This window comes from Strongylocentrotus purpuratus, unplaced genomic scaffold, assembly GCF_000002235.5.
Source record: "Strongylocentrotus purpuratus isolate Spur 01 unplaced genomic scaffold, Spur_5.0 spur5_scaffold_20, whole genome shotgun sequence".
NCBI lineage: Eukaryota > Metazoa > Echinodermata > Echinoidea > Camarodonta > Strongylocentrotidae > Strongylocentrotus > Strongylocentrotus purpuratus.
The window spans coordinates 19,276,772-19,299,963 of NW_022145606.1; the positions used below are offsets into that span (position 1 = coordinate 19,276,772).

Genomic DNA, 23,192 nt, shown 5'->3' on the forward strand with positions numbered 1-23,192 from the left:
AATGAACATAGTCGGGAAGACAATCAAAAATCGGGGAGATTCGTGCGAAATTATCGTTTGATATACGAACCTTTGTGTCCGTAGCATTAGAAAGCATTAATACGGGTGGCATAGAATCGAATTGAATTATTAAATTCGTATTTATTGCACTTTAAATCTACAATTGCAGCCTCGAGGCTGAATGTTAGTGGGATTTATAATGTGAAATACAGTTCATGATAAAAACCTATGCATACCAGAAACAAGTACAGTTATAATTTGATTCAAATACAAAGTTCGTAGTATAGTGGAAAGGTAAAGATAAATGATGGGACAGTGAAAAGGGTACGGATGGAATAGATGATCAACATAACATTCAAGATTCAAGATTTAATTGGATTATATAATGCAGAAATTTGTTTTCCATTGGTGAAACATGCAACCTCTTTTATGTTTCTCCCTCCCGAATATAGGATAAATCTGAACTTATTAGCAAGTGCAAATGACCATCAACCATCTTAACTGAGTGATACCTAACGAAGCTCCTCGGTTTTCGTTAGTTTTATTCCGCAATTGATGAAGCGATGAAAACGTTTATCAATGTTAACAATTCTAAATTCTACCACTCGATTGCAGGCTCACTTGTAACATTGGTCTTTCTTTAGAAAAATGCATTACAAAAGTAGTAAAAATAAAGAGGAAAAAAGGAGAGAGAATATTTGACTTTGGCAGAGAAAAGAAAACAAGAGAATAAATCTGAAAGAGAGAGATCAAGGGTGAACAAATATTGAAATAGGAACACAGTGAAATGAAACAAATTAAATAAACAAAACTCCGTTATTAAACACACATCTCTTTCAGAGCAAAATTTAATGTGCCAACCATTGTAACCGCTAAATAGGTTCCAAGCGGGGCAGTCGTTTTTTTTCTCCCTATTTCATTTTTTATTTGTCATACATTTTGGCATTTTGTTAACATGTTATGTTTGTGCATTTGAAACAAAAGAGGAAACACTTTATGTTTACATAATTATAAGGAGGTTGTTCTTTGCCAACATCAATAATATTTTTATATATAAAAGTAATCAATTAATTAATAATAAATTAATAGTTCATGATAAACCTATATCCGTTAAACATACCAGTGGTTAAAGGGACTATTTAAAGTTAATCTCGAGCTCTGGTATATAGGCATCGTACGTCGAAAAAACTTGGCTATAATTCATTCTTGATTCTTTATCCTGCAGTATAGACTGATTGTTTGAACTATAGTAAATTAAACATTAGCTAACAAAAAACTTGCAGGAAATCATCTTCACTAAAAACCACAACTGTTATTTGCGCATAGTGACCAGTATAAGCACATGGTGTCGGGCCTACTTATCTTAATTTGTTTAATCTTTCTGGAGGTGGGGGGGGGGGGGGGAGGGGGGGGGGGGGAGCAACATTGTCTTTTTCCCGCCGGGCCCCATACTCCCAAGACGCGTCACTGGAGAGGGAGATCAATTCATTTTATAATTATAAATTTATACTGATTACACACAAACCATTTTTGAGCAACAAGGCTTGACTTAAAGGCTTACGGTTTTACACCGCCTTCCCGATTGACAATTTCGGTATTTTTAAATATTTTTGTAATGTACAGCCATTTCAGCTCTTTCTTCGGACAATAAATTGACCCCATTTTTTAGGGTTCGGCTAACACCCTATCCAGGCGGAAATTGTTGTCAGCTTTTTAATGTTTTGTAATGTCTAGTCATATTTTCTTCCGACTGAAAAAGTTTAGTGCATGGGATAGATTGGGAGAAATCGTTCCAAATTTGGGTCTTGTTTTTATATTTTCGTATTTCTTTTTTCTATAGGTATTATTATTATTATTATTGGGGAGGGGGGGGGGGGGCTTAATAAACCCGGGTTACGTCGTACAAAGAGTTACGATTGATCCAAATCAATCGTAAGTCCTCCAATCAATCGCAAGTTGCAGTCTCTTATCTTTTAACATTATGTACAGGGCCTACATCAACTCTTATTATTAAGAGGGCCCCGATATCTAAAGCAGACAGTTTTGTCAATGAGTTAGATGGTTGAAGAACGTTGGGGGATCAAATCTTATTAATAGAATTGGGTGACAGTTTCGGGACAGGCTCCCAAATTCCCCCCCCCCCCACTCAGAGGTCGGAATGACCGCATGCGTGTTGCCAAAATGTCCGGTAAAGGGGTATTTTCGTGCGACAAAGTCCGGCCCGAGAATTGTAAAAAAAGGGGTGTATTTGACTTTTCACCCGGAGATTTCTTTAAAAAGGGGGTGTTTTTCTTTTTTTCTCTCATCTCTTTGGACTCCTGAGAAATTATTCCGAATTTAGGGGGGTACATTGAGCATTTTTCCTGATTTAGGGGGGTCTCCAAGGCAGGAAAAGCACGCGAAAAGCCCGCGAAAGGGGGGTTCGGAAATGTTGGTATAGTCCTCAGATAGGGGGTGCTTTCAAAAAAAGGGTACGAGCATATGCGTACCCTAAATAACACTGAGTGGGGGGGGGGGGCCCAAATTAAAGGGAACTCATGTTAAAAAGAAAAGAAAAAATCCCTATTATGTAGATCGAGAGGTCGAGATTTTTTGTTCTTTCAAGTAGTATAATAAATTATGTCACCGCCCCTGTTTTAGTCAGGGTCGAATTAAATGTAGGGCGAGTCGCATGTGGGCGGCCGTCTAGTCCTCAGCCTCCCATCCCATCTGATATCTGATAAGTAGTAGCTGCAGCACCGCAGCTAGCCAGTAGTAGCATCTGCATCAATAGCGAAAGCTGAAACTGAACGACTGATAACCGGGCTGATAACATAACTTGTATTCACTGTATTTCCATTTGCCGCGAACTGACTCACCAATCAATTGAAATGTCTGGTAAGATATATGTGTTAGGCCTAGCTTTTATTTTCTATGTATTTATTTTTTCTTTCTCTCTGAAAAGCAAGTTATTACCCCGTTAAACAGATAAACGTTTTGCAGATTTGTGGAAAGTGGAATGGATGAAAGAACGCGCACTCAGTTTATCCTACTCACTTTCCGAATTTCCTCCTGTGTCTTCTCTTATAATTTTTCTAGTTTCGTTAGTTTAAAGGAGTCTCACTAGTTGGATTCAATGGAACTGTCCTGTTGATGAAATGTATGTCTGAAACATGAGTATGTGGGGGAAATGGTTGGTTTTTGCTGGACTAGGAATCGGCAGATTTACCAAAACTGTATCCATCTAGATCAAGTCGTACTCCCATCGCATGCATACACAGAAACGGGTGCGGCCTTCGCCTTGGCCCTAGCTACGCTCGGTACATCGCCAATGCATTTCTGGCAGTCAGTGAAATTCTCAGATCGAAGTGAAACTGTATATTGAAGTAAAATTGCAGTGTAGGTCTAGATCTAGGCTATATTTATAATTTCACCACAGGTAAAAAAGTTAAAACAATGCACAGTTCCATTGTTTCAAATAAATAAGGTCTGTCGACATGTACAGAAGAAGAAGAAGGAAGAAAACTTGCCAAAAATGCCAGGTTTAAATAAAAATTTAATCTGATGTTGTTTAATTTAGTTTTTATGGCGTGTATTAATTATATTTACGCCTTCAGTAGTCAGTAGTCTGTAGTCAGTAGTCTCTTTCTATACAAAATTAGAATAGATTCTTCTCTAGCCTGGCCTACTCTCTAGACTAGATCTAGACTAGGTCTATGCCAGGCTAGGCCTACATTAATTCATAATCATAAATGTAGAGTCTAGTAGTCTACATCACAGTACATTTTAGTCTTGTATTAGTCTTAATAGTTTCTTTGTTTTCTATGTTCTGGATGAATATTGTTTAGGCCTAGTCTAAGTAAGACTCTAACTTAATGCATATTCATGTATGTTAAACTTAATAAAGGGACATCCTAGTCAAAGAGACAACTAGACTACTCTAATTCTAAAACTAAAAAGAAAGCAGAAAATTCAGAGAGGCAAACCTGATAATGATGAAAGTTTCAATTAAATCTGACTAAATATAAGAAAGCTGAAAGTTGTAATCACTATACGTATGGGCAATTCAAATTGGCTGAAGCGGTAATGTCAATGTGATGTAACTAGCACCGGACTACTTTCCCATCTGTTCCAACATATAAAATCACCAAATTAAAACGTTTCAAAAATTCATTGCTCAAGAGGATCTATTCTTTTAAGATGACCTATAATATATTTTGAGTAGTAACCCAAGGGAGAAAGAACTTTATACGAGAAAAAAACACAAATGAATTATATTTTGTACACAATGGGAGAGTTATCCATGTCCTACGACACAATCCACTGACCGAACTACCAATTTGAGATTTGCATAGACTTTAGTGATCTCATATTTCAAACATTCATAACTTCTTTACTATTGGTCCGATTCATTTCAAACTTTTGCCATTCTGTTTCTGTTATTTTTCTGCTTTCATACACATCAACTGATAACATGGGTTGGATTGTCCTTTACTGTTAGTTATGAGCATGCACAGAGTCAGAGGACTGAATAGTAAAATGGTTGATATTTGAATTTAAGAAACCTATAGTATGACCGTCTGTACAGGAATTTACTAATTAGGCCTACTTTTGTTTTGAATTCATACTGTTGTTCTCGTTGTGTTACATTTTTATGACATGATTTTATAATCTAATGTCGCCATGCCCTTGTTGTGTCACTATCACCATAACAAACATATCTTGGTATGCTCCTATGAGAATTGCCATTGCGTACGGGTGGTGAAAATGTTATACAAATATTGCTAAGTGTATGAATATTGTTTATTTTTCTTCATAATAAGTTTCAATTTAATTAAATTACGTTTTTTTAATATACACAAGACTATGTCATTGTTGTAACTTCCGGAGCCTATGACCTACAAGCATTGCTTTCTCTTTAGGCTCCATCATATTTCTTCCCTTATTCAACTTAGTCTTATGTATCATTTTTTTAATTTTTTTTTTATGTATAAACGCATCCTAAAATGAGTTCAAAATGTAACATGCTATATGTAATGATGTACTATACAACATGTGAGAAATATGAAAATAAACTGAAACTGTAAACTGTAAGCAACTTCAAGTAGGCCTATAGTAGATACAAAGTACACTGTACATGAACTAATGATTAAAAGTATAAGAAAATATATTCTTTTAATGACACTAATATTGATATTTGATTGTTTATTCAGCCCCTTACCCAGACAAGGCTCAAGAGGCTGTGTACCCTCCCCAGCAGCCGGCTGGCTACCCCCCTCAACAGAACCCTGGCTACCCCCCTCAGCAGAACCCTGGCTACCCTCCCCAGCAGCAAGGTTACCCCGCCCAGGGCCAGGCGCAGTACACCGGACAAACGGTCGTTGTCGGGGTAAGTTGTCAACTCTTCACTGCCCCCCCCCCTAACTTTCAAGTCTTTTTCCTTGATCACTCTATCAAGTGTAAGCCTGGTATCATTTCACAAAACCGTCATAAAGTCACCGACATCCCCCAGATTAGTTGCAGTATACACATTTCAGTGGGATGTCTGTGAACTTGTTCACTTGTACTTATGACAATTTTGTGAAGCGCTACCCTGTGGTAAAGACCAAGTATGATGGGAAGCAGGGTAGGGTAGGGGGGGGGGGGGATGTCTGGACGCTTACCAAAAATAAAGCCTTCACATTTGCATGTAGATTTACGAAAAAATATGCATCAAATAGCATTCAACATCATCAATATTTGCCCTCTGTATCTATTGTTTTAATACATGTACATCTTCTTAAAAGATTTCTGGAATATTGCATACAATTTTCTTCAAATATGTCTGTTTTTAAAATTCAACAATGGAGACACACAATGTCCTACCCCCTTCCAAGTCATTCATTGATCATTTTTCTCTCTCTTTTTCTGCCTCTTTTTCTTTGATTAAAATCTAACATATGAAAGTATATTCCAGCTTCCTTATTTCACCTTGCAGTTAGTCTACAAAAAACACCTCAAATAGAGTCTTTGCACTTTATAATGGTGTGCTTTGTCAATAGTGATGCTGAGAGAGTCTAATCCCACTTGGATTCAGTGCGAGCCCTATTCTACATGCTTAATTATGCGTGCAATACCTAGTCTACTCAACAAGACGTTTTATAGTTTACTGAGAATGTGACAATGTCAATATCACTTTGTAGAATTAATATTTGAATCTCATATTTTAAAGACAGTAGAGCTAAATGGAATCATTGCATCAAGAGCAAAACATGTTATATGGTCAATTGGTCATTGGTACGCTTTAAGGTGGGTGGGTAGGTAGTTTCCATGTGCAGAAGGTCATAATTCGCTGACACCAAACTTGGTGGAAATACCATTAATGGGTGTACAAGTCTGCACACAGCAAACTCGTAGTCCACTCAAATACTCCCTCGTCTCTCAGAGAGTCTTCAGGTGGTGCAAATGTCAGATATGGACTTTACCATATTATACAATGTATATGGGGAAAAGACACAGCATTTTATAAATAACGCTTGTTGATCATGTTAACTGAATGTTAATCTCGGCGATTGACAACATCTGTTATTGGGTAAGCACCGGAAGGTGTCAAATTCCCAGCGAGACTCCACATATATGTCAAAAAACAAAAACTAGTTAAAGGGAATGGATTGAGTATCTTTGCCTCAGATTCTAAAAAAAATCCTGGATTTAGCTGATGCCTGCAATCATAATTATAAATGCCTGTAGGTCAGTCAGGAATCCCATGAATTTTACAAGCCGATCGCCTGTCTGATCGTCAAGATATTTAGGATTGGAATTAGAAATTTCAAAAAATGTTTTCCCAACGAACGTTTTTATGCCTCCGTTACGAAGTAGCCGGAGGCATTATGTTTTCGGGTTGTCCGTCCGTCCGTCCGTCCGTACGTCCGTACGTCCGTACGTCCGTCCGTCCGTCCGTACGTCCCGTTCTCGTGATCGCGTTATCTGAAGAACCGATTGATGGATTCCTGCCAAACTTTGGTCATGTATGTTACTTGCAGAGCCGATGAACTGATTAGATTTTGGGGTCACGAGGTCAAAGGTCAAAGGTCACAGGGCTCATTATGTATGCAAAAACAGCTCGTGATCGCGTTATCTGAAGAACCGATTGGAGGATTCATGCCAAACTTTGGTCTTGTATGTATCTTGCAGAGCCGATGAACTGATTAGATTTTGGGGTCACAAGGTCAAAGGTCACAGGTCACAGGGCTCATTAGGTATGCAAAAAGAGCTCGTGATCGCATTATCTCAAGAACCGATTGATGGATTCCTGCCAAACTTTGGTCATGTATGTATCTTGCAGAGCCGATGAACTGAATAGATTTTGGGGTCACGAGGTCAAAGGTCAAAGGTCACAGGGCTCATTATGTATGCAAAAATAGCTTGTGATCCCATTCTCATTAGAACAGATTGATGGATTCGTGCCAAATTTCGATCATGTATGTATCTTGCAGAGCCAATGAACTGAGTAGATTCATGGGTCATGAGGTCAAAGGTCATGGGCTCATTATGTATCCAAAAATAACTTGTGAACGCATTCTCATTAGAACTGACAGATGGATTACTATTTAACTCAGGACATCTTGCAGAGCCAATGAACTGAGTAGATTTTAGGGTCATCAGGTCAAAGATCAAAGGGTCATATATGTATATGAGAAATTGCTTGTAATCACGATATTCTGAGAACCTCTTAATGGATTACAATTGAACTTGAATTTGAAAAATTTCTTCTGTTTTGGTTTGTAAAATTGCTCTATGACGGAGGCATCATTTTCGACTGCGCGCAGTCGAAGTTCCATCTAGTTTATTATGTACACTACAGTCTATCGGGGAAAATGAGTATATGGTAAAACTGGTCACTCCAAGATTTTCACTTTTTTGAAGCACTTCATGATCATTTTAGAGCGCTTTTTTTTTAGGGCATCATATTACATCATATTATATCATATCACAGGTCTACACTGATAACATGTAGAGCCATGAATATTAGAAACATTGGAAACATTGTTAAACAATGCCTTTAACAAACATCATGTTATGCCTTTTGCCTTCCGGATGCGTATTTTAAGCGTATGGGATGGTGCATGCATTCAGGAGCTAGAGGAAATAATTGTTGGAGTCCCTTTTCCTCTTCAAAGTCAAAAAAGTTAGATGGTTTCCTGCACTATTTCCTGCCAAGAAATGTATTGTGTAGTAGTTGGAAAGAGATTTATCATAAGCTGCAGAGAGTTGGTCGACCTATTTAAAGGGAATGTGATGACTGATTGCTGTTAGTTTATAGAGATATCCAATTCTAATAAAAAACTACTCTGTTATTAAATAGAAAGCTGGAAAATCAGAGAATCAGACTGCTGAGAGTTTGATCAAAATCGGACCCCAAACAGATAGCTTTGAATTTTCGAAATGTTTAATCACTAGACATATGGGCCCTTCAAATTGGCTAAATCGGTAATGTCACCATGGTGAAGGCCGAAGTGACGGACAAATTTCCCATTTTTTCCAAAACGTGAAATGACTACTGTATATCAATTTTTCTTAATCTATTACACAGGAGTGTCTTTTCCGTTTTTTAGAGAAACTTGATAATATGCTATCTACATTATATTCTCAGAAGTAACCCAAGGAACAAGGCATTCAAGAGAAAATCAGAAATTCATGACATGACAATTATCAGCGACTACATGTATTCCCAGTAACCATATCGGCAATTTGGCTTTTATTAGTGATCTCATGTATTTCATACACTAATAACGTTCTTATTATTGGTCCAATTTATTTCTGACTTTCTTCATTCTGTTTGTCACATTTTTCCTTTAGCTGTCATACAAATGAAATTTGTACAAATGTTGGATTGCCCTTTAACTTGAAATGTAGACAATCATTGAATTGCTGCCAAGGGATTAATCATACAGGACATGTTTGTCAATAGAAATTGTGGATTTTGCAGAAATGGTTAGATATCAATCTCTTTTTGTCATTTAATGATTTGGTTGATTTTTCTTTCTTTATACCATAGGTCCTTCTTTGTGTTTTCTTTCATGACTTTGCAATACCCTGGTCTTTCTCAAAATCTCTGTTAAATTTTAATCACCCCCCCCTCTCTCTCTCTCTCTCTCTCTCTCTCTATGTTTGTGTCTCCCTCCCTCCCCCTCTCCTTTCTCTGTTACTTTTATTCACCTCCTTCCTCTATCTCCCCTCTCACTCTCTTTGATTTCTCTCTCTATGTCTGTGTCTCCCTCCTCCCTCCCTCCCTCTCCTTTCTCTGTTAACTTATACTCACCCCTTTCTCTCTCCTTTCCTTGTTATTTTTTTTTTTACTATAAAACCCTCTCTCTCTCTCTCTTCCTCCCTTTCCTTTCTCTGAGTGTTTCTGTCTCTCTCAGCCTACATGTACATGTAGGCCTTCGGGAATGGCGAAATTAAACAGGATGTCCCAGAAAAATAAAACCCAAGTTTATGGGTGAATTACTCGACAAAACCAAATCATTTTGTGGTTCATTTAATCGTGACCGGAAAGGTTATTTTTAACATTGTCATAAACAATTCACATGTATTCAATTTCACACAGTCTGCACTGGTGGCAGTGTGCCAGTGCTGTCATAATTCCACTTGTCCAAAATATGTGGATGCCTGCTTTGTTTGGTTCATTTTGTTTTTGAAAAGTTTAATAGTGAAAGATGAAAATATTTTTAAATCGTATGTAGTTCCAAAAATGAATCGTCCCAAATTCATTTCTTTTTCTTTAAAAACAATAATGAACTATAAAATGAGAGAGCCATTCACTTATTTTGGAATCGGGTTTCCGACACTGCTACTTCAGACTACATGTATCTTTAATAAAAAATTGTCATGTGGGATTTATTGATCATACTTAAGGTGCCATATGAAATAAGAGAACGCAAGTAATGCTTGCATTTCCATAATTTCATTTAAAAAAAAAATGGTTTTCACTGGCTGTTTACTACATGTAGCAAGAAAAAGAGTTGACAAAAGACTAAACTCTGTATCGTTTCGTTGACGATCAGCCATGCACAAAGAAGAAGAAAGACTGTATAGTGAGGGATATGAACAGTGAAAAAAATACACGGGGGCTCAGGGCGAATTTGCCCCCCAAATGCCCAAAAGAGGCCCCGAAAATCAGAAAAGAGCCCCTTAAATTTGCATAGAGTTCAATGCAAAACAAATTTTAGAGTGTTATTTTCATGCAGGCAAGCTTGAAAAGTAGCCCCCGAAAAATAAATATTTATTTTTCCCTGGATATGAACATGGCTATTGATCCATTTTTGTAACAATTGAATTGTTTGTGTTATTACAGGCTGCTCCCCAGACGACGATGATTGTACGCCAATCCCAGCCTCAGCCAAACGACTACCTGGCATTCGCTATCTTCGTCACCATCTGCTGTTGTCTCCCATTTGGAATCGTAGGCATTGTGAAATCCATGGACGTAAGTACTTTATCAACTTGTGATACATATGTATGACACACTAATAACCTCCCTGTTCCACAATGTTTATATCTTGGGATAGATCTACAGTAAATACCAAAGGATTCCAAATTGTTTCACTGTTTCTGACTATTATCTGTACCGATGTTTTTTTTTTTTTTTTTAGGGGGGGGGGGGGAGGGTATTGTCTTTTGAATTGAAAAAAAAACTCAATGACATAACATAAATTTACATTAATATCATATCAATTAAGTAAATGGATGTATACAGAACATCTGTACCGGTGTTAAAAGGGTTGGCATGGAGCTGATCAAGATTAAAAATGGGTACAGGTAATTTTGCAAAGCCATTTTATTGCACAAAGCAATCCCTCCCTAAATTGGTGCCTATTGTTTTGTGCAACATTGCATGAGCGACCGTGCGGAGAGGTGAATATGAGCAATCTAAGTCATAATCCAATGATTGCAATTCCCCATTCCCAATGAAACAAAGCAAAACGAAACGAAACGAGACTTTGCAACAACAAACAAAGGCCAGCCAGGGGTGAGGGGGAGGGAGGAGGGAGGAGGAAAAGGAAAGAAAAGGAGAAGAAAGAAGAAGTAGGAAGAAGAAAGAAGATGAAGGAGAAGGAGGAAAAATATAATAACATACAAAAAGAAGCAAAAGAAAAAGAAAATCTCCTTTGAATTTTGAATTTGAATTATTAACAACAACATAACACAATGTTACAAAATGTATTCAAGTGGGTAACAAAAATAACATGTTGTAAACATATCCATGTACATGGGTTACAAAGAAAAAGAAAATATCTATAGTTGAACCATACAAATTAAGTTAATCATATATCATGTCATATCAAACCTGTGAATTAGCTATAACTTAATAATATGTAGAGATTTGTGGCTGGAATTGAAATTCACAGAGTTCCAATAAGGTATAAGTGATTCAAATAAAGGATATTTTTAAACTTAAAAACTTAAAAATGTTGTTAAAGGGAGAACCAAAAGTTAGCACGAGTGCTAGTCGGGATTGGTTCTCCGAGTTTCTAAAACTGTATGCAAAGTCATATTAACATTTATTTTGTCCTAATATCATATTATTTGATCCTTATGATTCATCTCTGCTAAGGAGTTTAATTCTGAGATTTTGACGAAATGATGATCTTGTTTTTTCTTCTCTTATATTTATGGGCAAATTATTCCACAGCTTTGCTCCAATGAAAGAAATTGAAAAAGTCCCACGTGTCTTACTACATTTAGGTAATCGGAGCATTAAATGTTCTCTCCCTCTTGTTCTATACATGTGATTCATTAAAACAAAGTAATCCATTAACGAATGTGGTAGATGTCCTTTCTGCAGATCATATACAAATGTCGATACTGAATGCTCGAACAGATTATGCACATCTAATACCTGTAGACGTACGAACAGTGCCTTCGAACTCGTTCTAAATGGGGAAAATGTTATCACACGCATGGCCATTTTCTGTGCCAATAGTATGCAATTTAAATGACTTTTATAGCAACTTCCCCAAACTTCAATACCATAAAGTATGTGCGGTTGGATAAAGGATTTATACAAGAGCATGAGAATGTGCTTAGGCACATAGTGCCTCAACTTACACAGCAGTCCAATCTTCCTCCGTATACACTTATTAACGTTCTGAATTTGCTCCTTCCACATCAAGGTTTCATCAATTTGAATTCCTACGAAAGATGCTACACTGACTCTATCTATCACTGTATCACTGAGTTTTAAAATACCCCTAATTTCACATGATTGCCTTTGTCCCTTAATGAGCATATAATTTTTTTTCTTTAAGTTTATTGTCAACTTGTTAACAAAACACCATCTTTGTTCATAGGGGAACATTGACACATATTGAATGACCTAGATATTTATGCTGCTCATGCATTTTACAATGCTCTCTTAGCATATACATTGTTGATACATGTGTATATGCCTATTTGTACCTCCTACCATGCAAGCTGCTTTTGTCTGTCATCATGAATGGTTCCCATAAAATGACCTTCATGTCCGCCCACACACACAAAATGCTCTAATTTCATTTAGAGTCATTAATTTCATTTAGAGTCATCAAATCGATTTGATGAAGCCTAGCCATTAAAGCCATGAGGCTTGGCGTGCTTCCATTCTATTAAAGCCATGAGTCATTTATTTCCACTCTATTCATTTACCTTTGTCTAATATACAAATATTGACTGCTCATGAGGATGATGGTGGGAACTATCACTCCCAAGGTGGTGTTCACACCGGCCCTTCTATCACCCCGAGGCGAAAGCCGAGGGTGTGATAGAAGGGCCGATGTGAACACTACCGAGGGAGTGGTAGTTCCCTCCATCATCCGATTACAGAGCAGTCCATATTTGTTTTATATACCTCATCCTTTTTATTGATTCATGATTAGATCTAGATGTAGGTCTAGATCTAGCTCTAAAAAACAGGAAACGAGATCAAGAGGATTTTACTCACCAGAATAAGAAAAATCCAACATTAAGTCCAAGGCAAGAGTATTGAATCCTACGCGCTGCGCGTAACTGCGCGATTGCGGTAGCCTAGCAACTCAAAAAAATTGTGTGCGCAACTAAGTCGCGGGAGGGGTTAGGGGTCCTATCCCAGGGTTTGATAGTAGTTATCAAACCCTCTGACGTAATGATACTTGATAGATCGAAATGCTCCTTGACATGTGATATAGTGTGACCAATCAGTGAATGACAATCTATGTATGAGGTATATAATGCTGTCTGTGTACATACCTAAGCATATTAATTTGGTTTTTAAAGCCTATTAGAGGTCCCATAGAGTGCTTTAGAATAAAGGAAATAAATATAAAACTTGTTTTTAAAGTTTAAAAAACGCAATCTCCTTATGCCATCCTGTTTACCGGGGGGGGGGGGGGGGGGGGGGGGGATAGATTCATACCAAAAGCATCAAGTTGTCATGATTCATGACCCCAAGTTATTCCATTAACCTGTCATTAATGAATGAAATACAATACTTGGAATCCAGTCTCCATACATTACATGCTGTTGCTATGTTGTAAAAGCCTCAGACAAGCTTTCAAGTTGTTAAGAATAACCTTTGTTTATAAAGTATGCATACAATTTGGAGTTAGTATTAAAGGTACTATGTCCCATTTGCAGGCCAAAAAATGAAAAGGTTAAATTTCAACGGCATTTGAAAGATAATACTAATTTAGAACTTCCCTTAAAAAAGGGGGGCTTGAAAATGTCTTTAAGTGGGAAAATAACGACTATTAGTTGTCAAATCGACTCAGGAGCTATAGAGCCAATAAGTAATAGTCTTGATTTTCAGACCATTGTACCGAATGGTCGTACGTTTAATGCTGTGCAAAGAGTCAATCAGTTTAATCTTGGCCATCACAAGAAGTGGGTTACTGATGTAGATAAATGCTCATGTACCCTTTACAGCTCATGTTATGTACATGTATGTTATTACCAAAGAAAAAAAAAGCCTGTCAGTCACTCAATAGTGTTTGACAGTGAAGTCTAGCAAGTAAACGGGTTTCCTTGCATAATTTGAATATTAGGACACTGCTAACGTTTAAATTTCACAGATAGGACATACATGACATATTCATAATTCCTGCAAAGTTCTACAGAATTCGATGTTGGCTGCAAAAGGGACATAGTATCTTTAATGGGCCTACCGGTATTGAAATCAATCAAACACATTTTGCATCTCTGTGACAAATCTTTCTTTCATCCTGACTTTACCATGAAATTCATCAAATTTCCATTTTCTCTATTGAGTGAACACCCTACACAAACATTGCATTTACATTGCAAAAACTAGTGTGTTTTACTGTAGTTATTTACGAAAACCATAAAAACCATAAAAAGTAAAACTCTATTTTAAAAATAAATAAATATTTGATGAGGATTATTGATCCAAAAACATTTTCACATTCAACATAAAAAAAGTATATACAGACATAATCTATATCCATGTAACAATGTGTATCAAAGAAGAAATCAAATGGATCTACATGTATAGTATATAGAGTTCGGTAGATAGAATAGAAAACAACACCAATTATTAAATTTTCTGTCCAGAGCAAATAGGAGACGTCCTTGAGAGAAACATGTCACACAGTTGCCAGGTTGTGTTTGATTGATTGATGATTACTACATGTAAATCAAATATTCACAACTTTCTTCTCTTTTATTGGAATTTCAAATAATTCAAACCAATATAATAGCAGTGTGAGTGTGAGCAATATCATTAAAAGTGCATGTAACATTGAATAGTTTTGTTAATCAATTCAATTCAAGTTTATTTCCCCATTTGGTAAGAAACAAGAAATACAATAAACATGTAACAAAGATTCAAATGAAACATGTACTACTGGTACAGTGCTACTCATAATGTGGTGGGATAACAAAGCTAGGCTAACAGAGTAACAGACCTATCAAAGTCATTCCCAGACTACATGTAAATAAAAAATTATAATGAAGTATCGTGTAGCACAAGGCATGTTTGAATTAAGTCTGATTTATGGAGTCAAATGGTGATCTACCCCGGCCACTTTCAGACTACCCTCATTCACTGTATAGCTGTACAACAAATGAAGAGTTTAACTTTAATTCCAAAAGGAGCTAAATCTATTTTTGTCACTTCTGAGAAAAAAGAAAACTGTTCACCAGATTTTGTACAGAAGTCTATGGAAAAGTGATATTAGAAGGTGCATTTTCTCATAGTTGCTCCCACAATTTAAGTAAATGATTTTGTTGAAAGAAGGGTACTTGTTAGAGAACAATGTTCTTATATCATTTACCCAATTTTCATCAAAAGTGGATTTAGCTCCTTTTGTAATTAAACCCTTCAAATACATGTACATGTAGGACAACACCTGTACATTTTTTTTCAGTCTGAACAAAGAGTAAAGAAACGTCATATAAATTATACGGTAATGAAGTACTGTATGTTGTAGCACAAGGCATGTTTGAGCATTGTTACGAATCAAAACTTGATGAAAGAATCAGGGGGGTGTTTCACAAAGACTAAGATCGACTTAACTACTAGTATGACAGGCCGTTCATGCCACTGTTTGCTCTCACCATTATGCTCTTTAGATAATATTTTTTACTTCAATAATCAATTATCAAAAAAAGTAAATTCTGTAGATTTGTAACTAATGCCATTATTAAAATGGTGAGAGAAAACAGTGGCATGAACAGCCTGCCATAGCTTAGTCCAACTTAAAGTTGATCTTAGTCTAAATGTGAAACACCTCCAGGGTGCGTTTCACAAAACTTGTCATCAATGACAAATGACAGTTTTTGTTATAAGCTACTGAAATCCTAGCTTCTGATTGGTTATCATCAGACTTGTCACTGATTTTTGTCATTTGTCATTGAGACAAGGCTTTGTGAAACAGGTCCCAGGTCCTGCTCTTGTCTGAATATCTTTTTGTATGCAAATTACTGGGTTGGGCTTATCATGCATGCGCACTGATGATTGGCCACTGCCAGCTATCATGTTTCTTCAAGATAAGTTAATTTATGCAACATATTTTTTAAAGATGTTGTTTTCTAATCTATTCGCTCTTTTGGCTGTATAATAATTCTTTATATTTCTACAAGTTTTGTATCAGCTTTCTTTAGTTTGGAGTAGTGACAAACAATTATTTGTATTGAGGCACTTAACAATGACGTTCATGCATTGAATTTGGTGAATACAGTGTATAACAAAAATAAACTATCGTATGTTTTCCATGGTGACCTGGTCCAAACCCCCAAATCAATACAGTACCACCCAGAAGTAAAGTAGATTCCATGTACAATAGTAGGCTACACATGTATGTATCTACATGAACTTGAAGGCTTTTAATGTTTTTCAATCTTTAATGCCGGTCCGAACTCGACCTGTTCTCCTTATTGTATTTTTCCTACTCTTTATATAAATGTACAGTATGTAATGAAATTTTAAATGCTTTATTTTTAAATATTTTTTAAAATTTTCACTTTAAACTTGAATGATGTACATGTACATGTTCAGTTTTTTTTCTTTCTTTCTAGTAAAAATAAATAAATACCGGTATATAAAAAGTATAAATAAAAGAAATATTTGCCCCACAAATTTCCTAGCGATGTTCTTTATCCTTCGTTATTCTATTGTGCACGTGACTGTGCAACTAGTACCGTGCAGTATGTACACATCAAATGTACAGGATCATATTGTATACAATGAGTACCATCACAATCATATGATAGAAAACATCTGCATGTACTTTTATGGTAATAGCTTGTTCCAGATGAGAGTACCAGTAGAATCTTGGGTATTTGATAACAACAAACTTTTATTACAAGGCAATATGTTTTCATGCAGAGATACTGTAGTAGTCCATGTCCATTAATTCACTTTTACTGAATATTTGTACCCACCATTTCATAAAAGTAATCTGTCATTTTTGGTATGCTGGAAGTTGAAAGAAAATCAGTCAAAGTGTAATAACTTGATAGCTCATAGTACCTGTACATGTAGACAGTGCATTAGTCTCATGCACAGTACACTTTACTATACATGTACCTTTGCCGTACTTAAATCTATATTGCATTTAAAATAACAATATGAATACCAGGTGCTGATGAAACTATCATTATTCATTTAGTCACCAACGGTTGTGAATTCTATGATACACAGGTACATGTAGAGCACGGGTGGCCAACCCGCGGCCCGCGAGCTTTTCTAGTACGGCCCGCGGAGCATTGAAGAAGTGATAATAAAAATAGCTCATAAATGAAATGCGGCCCGCATAGCAGCGATGAAATAGGGTAAAACATTTACAAACAGCTATCTATATTTCCATAATTTGTTCCCATCATTCAAAACATATTTAATCGTTACGTGGTTGATACAAAACTCCTAAAATTACCTCGACATTAACCCCCCCCCCCCCCAGGGGGGGGGGGGGGGGTATTCACATATCACATACGGGGGTGTGCCGCTCTAATGGGTGACTTTGTCACAAACAATTCTAAACATGGGTCCCACTCCTAACAAAAATACCATTAAAAGTGGGTCCGTTTCTTCAAAATTTTCGAAATTTTCGGGCGTTGCCATGCAAATACCCCCCCCCCCCAAAAAAAACACCTGAAAATTGTGGAAAATGGGTCTTTTTCAAGAAAAATGACCCCTAATAATGGGTAGGGGTTTCGATCGAGGCTTGAGCGGCACACCCCCGTCCAAGCCAAATCAGAGTACCCCCCCCCCCCCTCCGGGTATTAAAATCACTCGCCGTTTTAATTTCAGTTTGTACATTATAGACAAATTAATGTTCTGAATCAAGCAATATGTTTGAAATGCCATACCTGTCTTGAAACTTGCAGCCCTTTTCTCCCGCCTTTTTTCCCCACTTATTTTGTTGTTTGCTTGTTTGTTTTTGCAAAATTGCAGGTGTGTACACGTATTGCATGAGTGTTGTTATGTTGTTTTTTTTTTGGGGGGGGGGGGGGGGGGAGAAGACTACCTATGGCCCGCCAAGTTATGCCAATCGTTAGCTATGGCCCGCGAGCTTTAAAAGGTTGGCCACCCGTGATGTAGAGGTATTCTTTTCAAGAGGGCAAACAAAAGGTATTCTTGAAGCACCTCGACAGCTTCATCACTTTGGCACTAAATATTGTGAAATGCTCGAAGTGGAACTCCTCCATGGTTTTAAAAAGATCTGTGAATGTTTGGGTTTATTTGTACCGGGTGCCAACTACATACCAACTGGTGTATTGTCAGTAGAGCATGTAGTGTACAGTTAATAATAATAATAGGGTTGTTTATACAGGGCGTATCATAATAAAGGATATTGAAGTTTAATGACGATTTATATGAAAACTACTGATTTCATAATCAAGCATTTTATGCCAAGTTTGATAACATTTCCTTCTTAGACACATAATCCACTCATTGTTCAGCATTTCAATATGTCTGGGCTGACACAAGCACTAATCTTTATAATTTATCTGTGAATGCTAACTTGTCACAGTGCACCTTTCACATGGTGGACAGCAATGCTTTGTTATTCAGTCAACTGTGACAGTAGTAGTATGATCGGGGTGTCATTAAAAAGAGGACATTCTGTCCTTTACAACAGACATAAAATGCTTGATTATGAAATCAGTAGTTTTCATATAAATCGTCATTAAACTTCAATATCCTTTATTATGATACGCCCTGTATAGCGCCGGTATCCGTCAGGCTCCGACGCTCATGGCGCTTAAAGGCCAACTGCACTACTTGTAGCTACTTGCGTTCTCTATATAACAAACAATGCCTAATCGGTGACCATTGGTCCCCCATGATCCTCTTTTACTTATGTTAACTGAGAGCTGAGTTGATGAGATAACCACCTGTCCAGTGACCTTGCAGGGTGGTCTAATCCCTCCTGTAAACTATGGCAGATAAGCTTTAAAGGTAATACAAAGTTTTGGTATAGGGTCATGAATTTGGTTCAAATCAACATATTGGAAGCATATGCGATCCTACAATATTCAGTGATCGTTGTCGCGGTTGAAATCGAGTCTAAAGTTATGAAATAATGATGTTGTATAGCTCCCTCTCAAGGTCAAGATATTAATTTAGCTATAAAACGATGTTTGTTGACTAAAATCGACCGATTAGCTATTCCCGTTTAGGAATTATGTATCACAACTACATATTCTGAGATTTTCATGGTCGCAGCTACCATTGTACGGTCATAGGCGCTATTTGAAATTTATCAGAATTTACCGGGAGCACCGGTAATTTTTTTCAATTTTTTTTTTACGGACTAAATTTTCTAGTGATTATAATACATTCACAGGGGCATCCAAATATATCAAAATTGTAAAGAATCACTATCCACCCAATTTTCAAAATTTCCCAAAACTTTGTATTACCTTTAACACATATTACCCTGCGGGTTGTGGCCAACTGTAGGTATATTCATACCCCTTGTAAGTTGGATATTATGATGTTTTTTGTGACACAAGAATAAAAGGTGGACTGATTGAATTACATGTAGGATCTTTTTTGAATACTTTTAAAGGTAAAGACCAGTACTGGAAACGCCCCAATTTCAAAAAATGAAATGGAAGCTCTTATTACCAATCATGTGAAAGAATATATGTTTTGACTAATACATGATGATAAAAATTTTGCCGGGAAACCGCCTACTAATTGATATATTTGGTAAATTAGTTTATCTATTGGTATGTGAGAGATAAACGCACGTGTCGCGCACGTGTGCGTAGTCCCATATACATCTTTCTGTGTACAGTGCTTGTAACTTTACCAAGACTGGGCCAAATTTCTTATCATTTTGATGATTCCAGAATCTTGCAGTACACACCAAAACCTATATGCTAGATGATCAACCTTTTCTGATTGATTCCACAACTTTTCTTTCACAATGCAATCGCATGACCACCACTGGTCTTTACCTTTAATATCATGAATCATAATCAATTTTTCACATGTACTTTAAAATGACAAAACTTGGTATTACTATTAGGGGTATAAATAATGTAGTTGTTAGCCCACTGTACATGTGTAATACAGACTATCTGTAGGATAGGAGGCGGGATAGCTCAGTCGGTAGAGCAGTGGTCTCGTAATCCGGTGACCCGGGTTAGAAACCAAGTCGATGCACTAGTGCCCTTTGGTAAGGCATTAATCCTCATTACTAGGTCCCTTGGAGAGGACCTAAAGCCGTCGGCCGTCTGGTTGCTTACTAACAAGCATTCATGCTTTCTTAGCAGTCAGGTAAAATAACCACCACATGACCACTATGTTTGACCAATCTCATGATAAAGATACTATACATGTGCATGTATATTGCATGAGTCTTTCTTGCTTTCTATCCCACAGGTTCGTAATCGCTACACATCCGGTGATTACGCCGGAGCCGAAGAAGCATCCCGATCCGCTAAGAACTGGTCCTTAGCTGGTCTCATCACAGGGATCGTCCTTGAAGTCCTGGGTGTCATACTCATAATAGTGTATTACGTAGTCATCATATCTTACTACACGGCTGCTGTCAACGACGCGTTCGACAACTACGGCTACTAGACCATGTTTACACACGACCCCACCTGCCTACAACAACCCTTGGAATAATAGAGGAATAACGTGTTAATGTAGAATATAGATATAACGGAAGGAGCTACGTGCGCATCACAACACCTGCCCCTACCCCAATTCCCCACTGCATGTGTACAGGTATATTGTATGAAGGAGTCATGAGTCTTTCTTGCTTTCTATCCGACAGGTTCGTAATCGCTACACATCCGGTGATTACGCCGGGGCCGAAGAAGCGTCCCGATCCGCTAAGAACTGGTCCTTAGCTGGTCTCATCACAGGCATCGTGCTTGAAGTCCTCGGTGTCATACTCATAATAGTATACTACGTAGTCATCATATCTGTCGCCACGTCTAACATCTACTATTAGACCATGTTTACACACAAACCCGCCTACCCGCATCACAACACCTGCCCCTACCCCATTCCCCCACTGTGTACAGGTATATCGATGACGGAGTCATCAGTCTTTCTTCCTTTCTACCCTACAGGTTCGTAATCGCCACACATCCGGTGATTACGCAGGAGCGGAAGAGGCATCTCAATCCGCTAAGAAGTGGTCCTTAGCTGGTCTCATCACAGGGATCGTGCTTAATGTACTGTGGGTCATACTCATAATAGTATACTATGTAGTCCTCGTATCGTCCGCAAGTACTGTCTACGGCTATTAGACCATGTTTACACACGACCCCACCTACCTACAACAACCCTTGGAATAAGCGATGAATAAGGCATTAATGGGCAGGTCCAAGCTATTTGGATTGTGACACGTGTACGGGACATTCAGAGACTTTAAAGGGACTTAGTAACATTGTTGAAGGTTGATGAAAAAAAATTGCTTAATTTTTGTATAAAATGTTACTTACTATATTCCTTCTACTGGACTAACCGTCTGACATGCAAAAAATCCTGAAAAAATTCTCTAACCATGAAGATATCTATGGTTTTCTTTGAAAGCGTCGATGTACGACACCCTCTAACAGTGATTAACAGTAAATTCTCCCAACCATTTTTGAATTTTCCCAACCGTTTTTCCATGAAAAAAAGACATAAAACAGGCTATAAAATTCTGTCAACACTTAAATGTCTGGAATGGAATGTAGAGCCATTTTATTGCTTTGTGAGATTTCCATTCATCTAAAATGTCATTAAACTGTAATAATATAGTTGGGAGAATTAAGGAATCAATCAGATCAGTTTTTCCCAATTTGTACCATTTATAATGGTCAGTTTTCACTCAAATTTTCGGATTACCGTATCTGTAATTGTACATCTAGCATTGAAGTCACTACCTTAGCACCACTATCTCTCATCTGAACAATGTTACCAAGTCCCTTTAAACAAGAAATAACAACAGATGAAACTATTTACTTTTGGTATGAGTCTGTGGCTATTATGGGCTAGTTCATGTGTGGAATGTTTGAGTTCTGACCAATTCTTTAATTAATTTTTAATGTAATTAATGTGCTGCGTGACGTACGGGACGCTGCGTGCGCATCACAACAAATGCCCCTTACCCCTTTCCCTACTGGAACAGGGGGTTCCTGTATTAAGCCTATGGGGTTTAGAGAATTCAGAAGGCGAAGGGTTAAGGTTCATTCCAGGCAATGTCCCATGTACAATATGTCATCTTTTCCATTTACATACTTGTGTTTTATCCACTCAAAGAATTCTCTAGTTTGATTGAATGATTGAATGACACCAGAAACAACCATTAGTTAATGCTCCTATTGATGTTTTTTTTAAATATTATTGGGTGAATTAAAAGGATAAAAGTCATGTTTTTTATGTGACACATTACACAGATTCGCCGACAAGCGTGTGTACTTCTCTGTGTGTTTGATACAGGAACTTGAAGTTCACACACGTTATATGTCGTTTTATATTGCCATTGTTACTTTGTTCATGTTTAGTATGAAAGAGGCTGTATTGAGACCAGTAGCTGCATTTAATTTTTCATGTTTTATCCCCCTTCTTTGTCATCTTTTTCATCTTTTTCATATTTGTCTATTTGCCTAAACCTTCTGAAATATGTTGACCCTCTTGCGACAATTATTCCACATTTTGGGCTTTCGCTCAATAACTTTTGATACCAGATACATGAATAGATTAGAAACGGCAACAAAAAAGTGCACACACTGCATCCATTTTTGTTTCATGACTATTGCCTTTGATGCTAGAAATTACAAAAATGAAAATAAGTTTTAAAATCCTTGCATTGGCAACATATTCAGAGATTAATAATCAGTGTTTTTCAATGAAAACTGGCAATTAAAAAAAACTTTTTGACAACATTCTCGCCCATGTATATTGTTTGTAAATTCTTCATTTTTTAAATCAAGATATGTATGCATCTCTGTTGTACTTGTAGCCAGGCATTTTTCTTTCTCTGACTTCCGGTGTCTGTTTGTGGTTTTAATAACTCTTCATACGATGAGATGATTATAATTCTTGCCATCAGATTGTTCAGTTAATTTCCCTTCTCAGTCGCTTTTGACTTTTTTTTCTCACTCTCTCTCTCTTCATATATCCCTCTAAATTTCAGTCTCTATCTCTCTCTCTATCCTCCCTCTCTTGTTCTGTTTGTCTGTCTGTCTGTCTATCTCTCTCTATCACCCTCTCTCTCTCTCTCTATCACCATCTCTCTCTCTCT

General features: G+C 37.2%; 1 protein-coding gene across 2 annotated transcripts; it reads left to right on the top strand.

Annotated features, from left to right (window-relative positions):
- The first annotated feature begins 2,711 nt into the window (after window positions 1–2,711).
- Window positions 2,712–21,365, top strand: LOC115927279 (proline-rich transmembrane protein 1-like). 2 transcript variants are annotated; one of them, XM_030993001.1, is made up of 4 exons: window positions 2,712–2,877; window positions 5,193–5,368; window positions 10,316–10,447; window positions 21,031–21,365. In XM_030993001.1, exons 1-4 carry the CDS (start codon window positions 2,871–2,873, stop codon window positions 21,208–21,210), a joined length of 495 nt encoding a protein of 164 aa, XP_030848861.1. In that variant the 5' UTR covers window positions 2,712–2,870; the 3' UTR covers window positions 21,211–21,365. The 2 variants fall into 2 exon arrangements, with proteins under 2 accessions (XP_030848861.1, XP_030848860.1); XM_030993000.1 differs by having other exon boundaries at window positions 20,330–21,129.
- The last annotated feature ends 1,827 nt before the right edge of the window (window positions 21,366–23,192 follow it).

Coding starts and splice junctions, on each gene's coding strand:
- LOC115927279 (XM_030993000.1), top strand. Junction 5,369..10,315: donor GACAAACGGTCGTTGTCGGG/GTAAGTTGTCAA, acceptor GTGTTATTACAG/GCTGCTCCCCAGACGACGAT. Junction 10,448..20,329: donor GCATTGTGAAATCCATGGAC/GTAAGTACTTTA, acceptor TCTATCCCACAG/GTTCGTAATCGCTACACATC.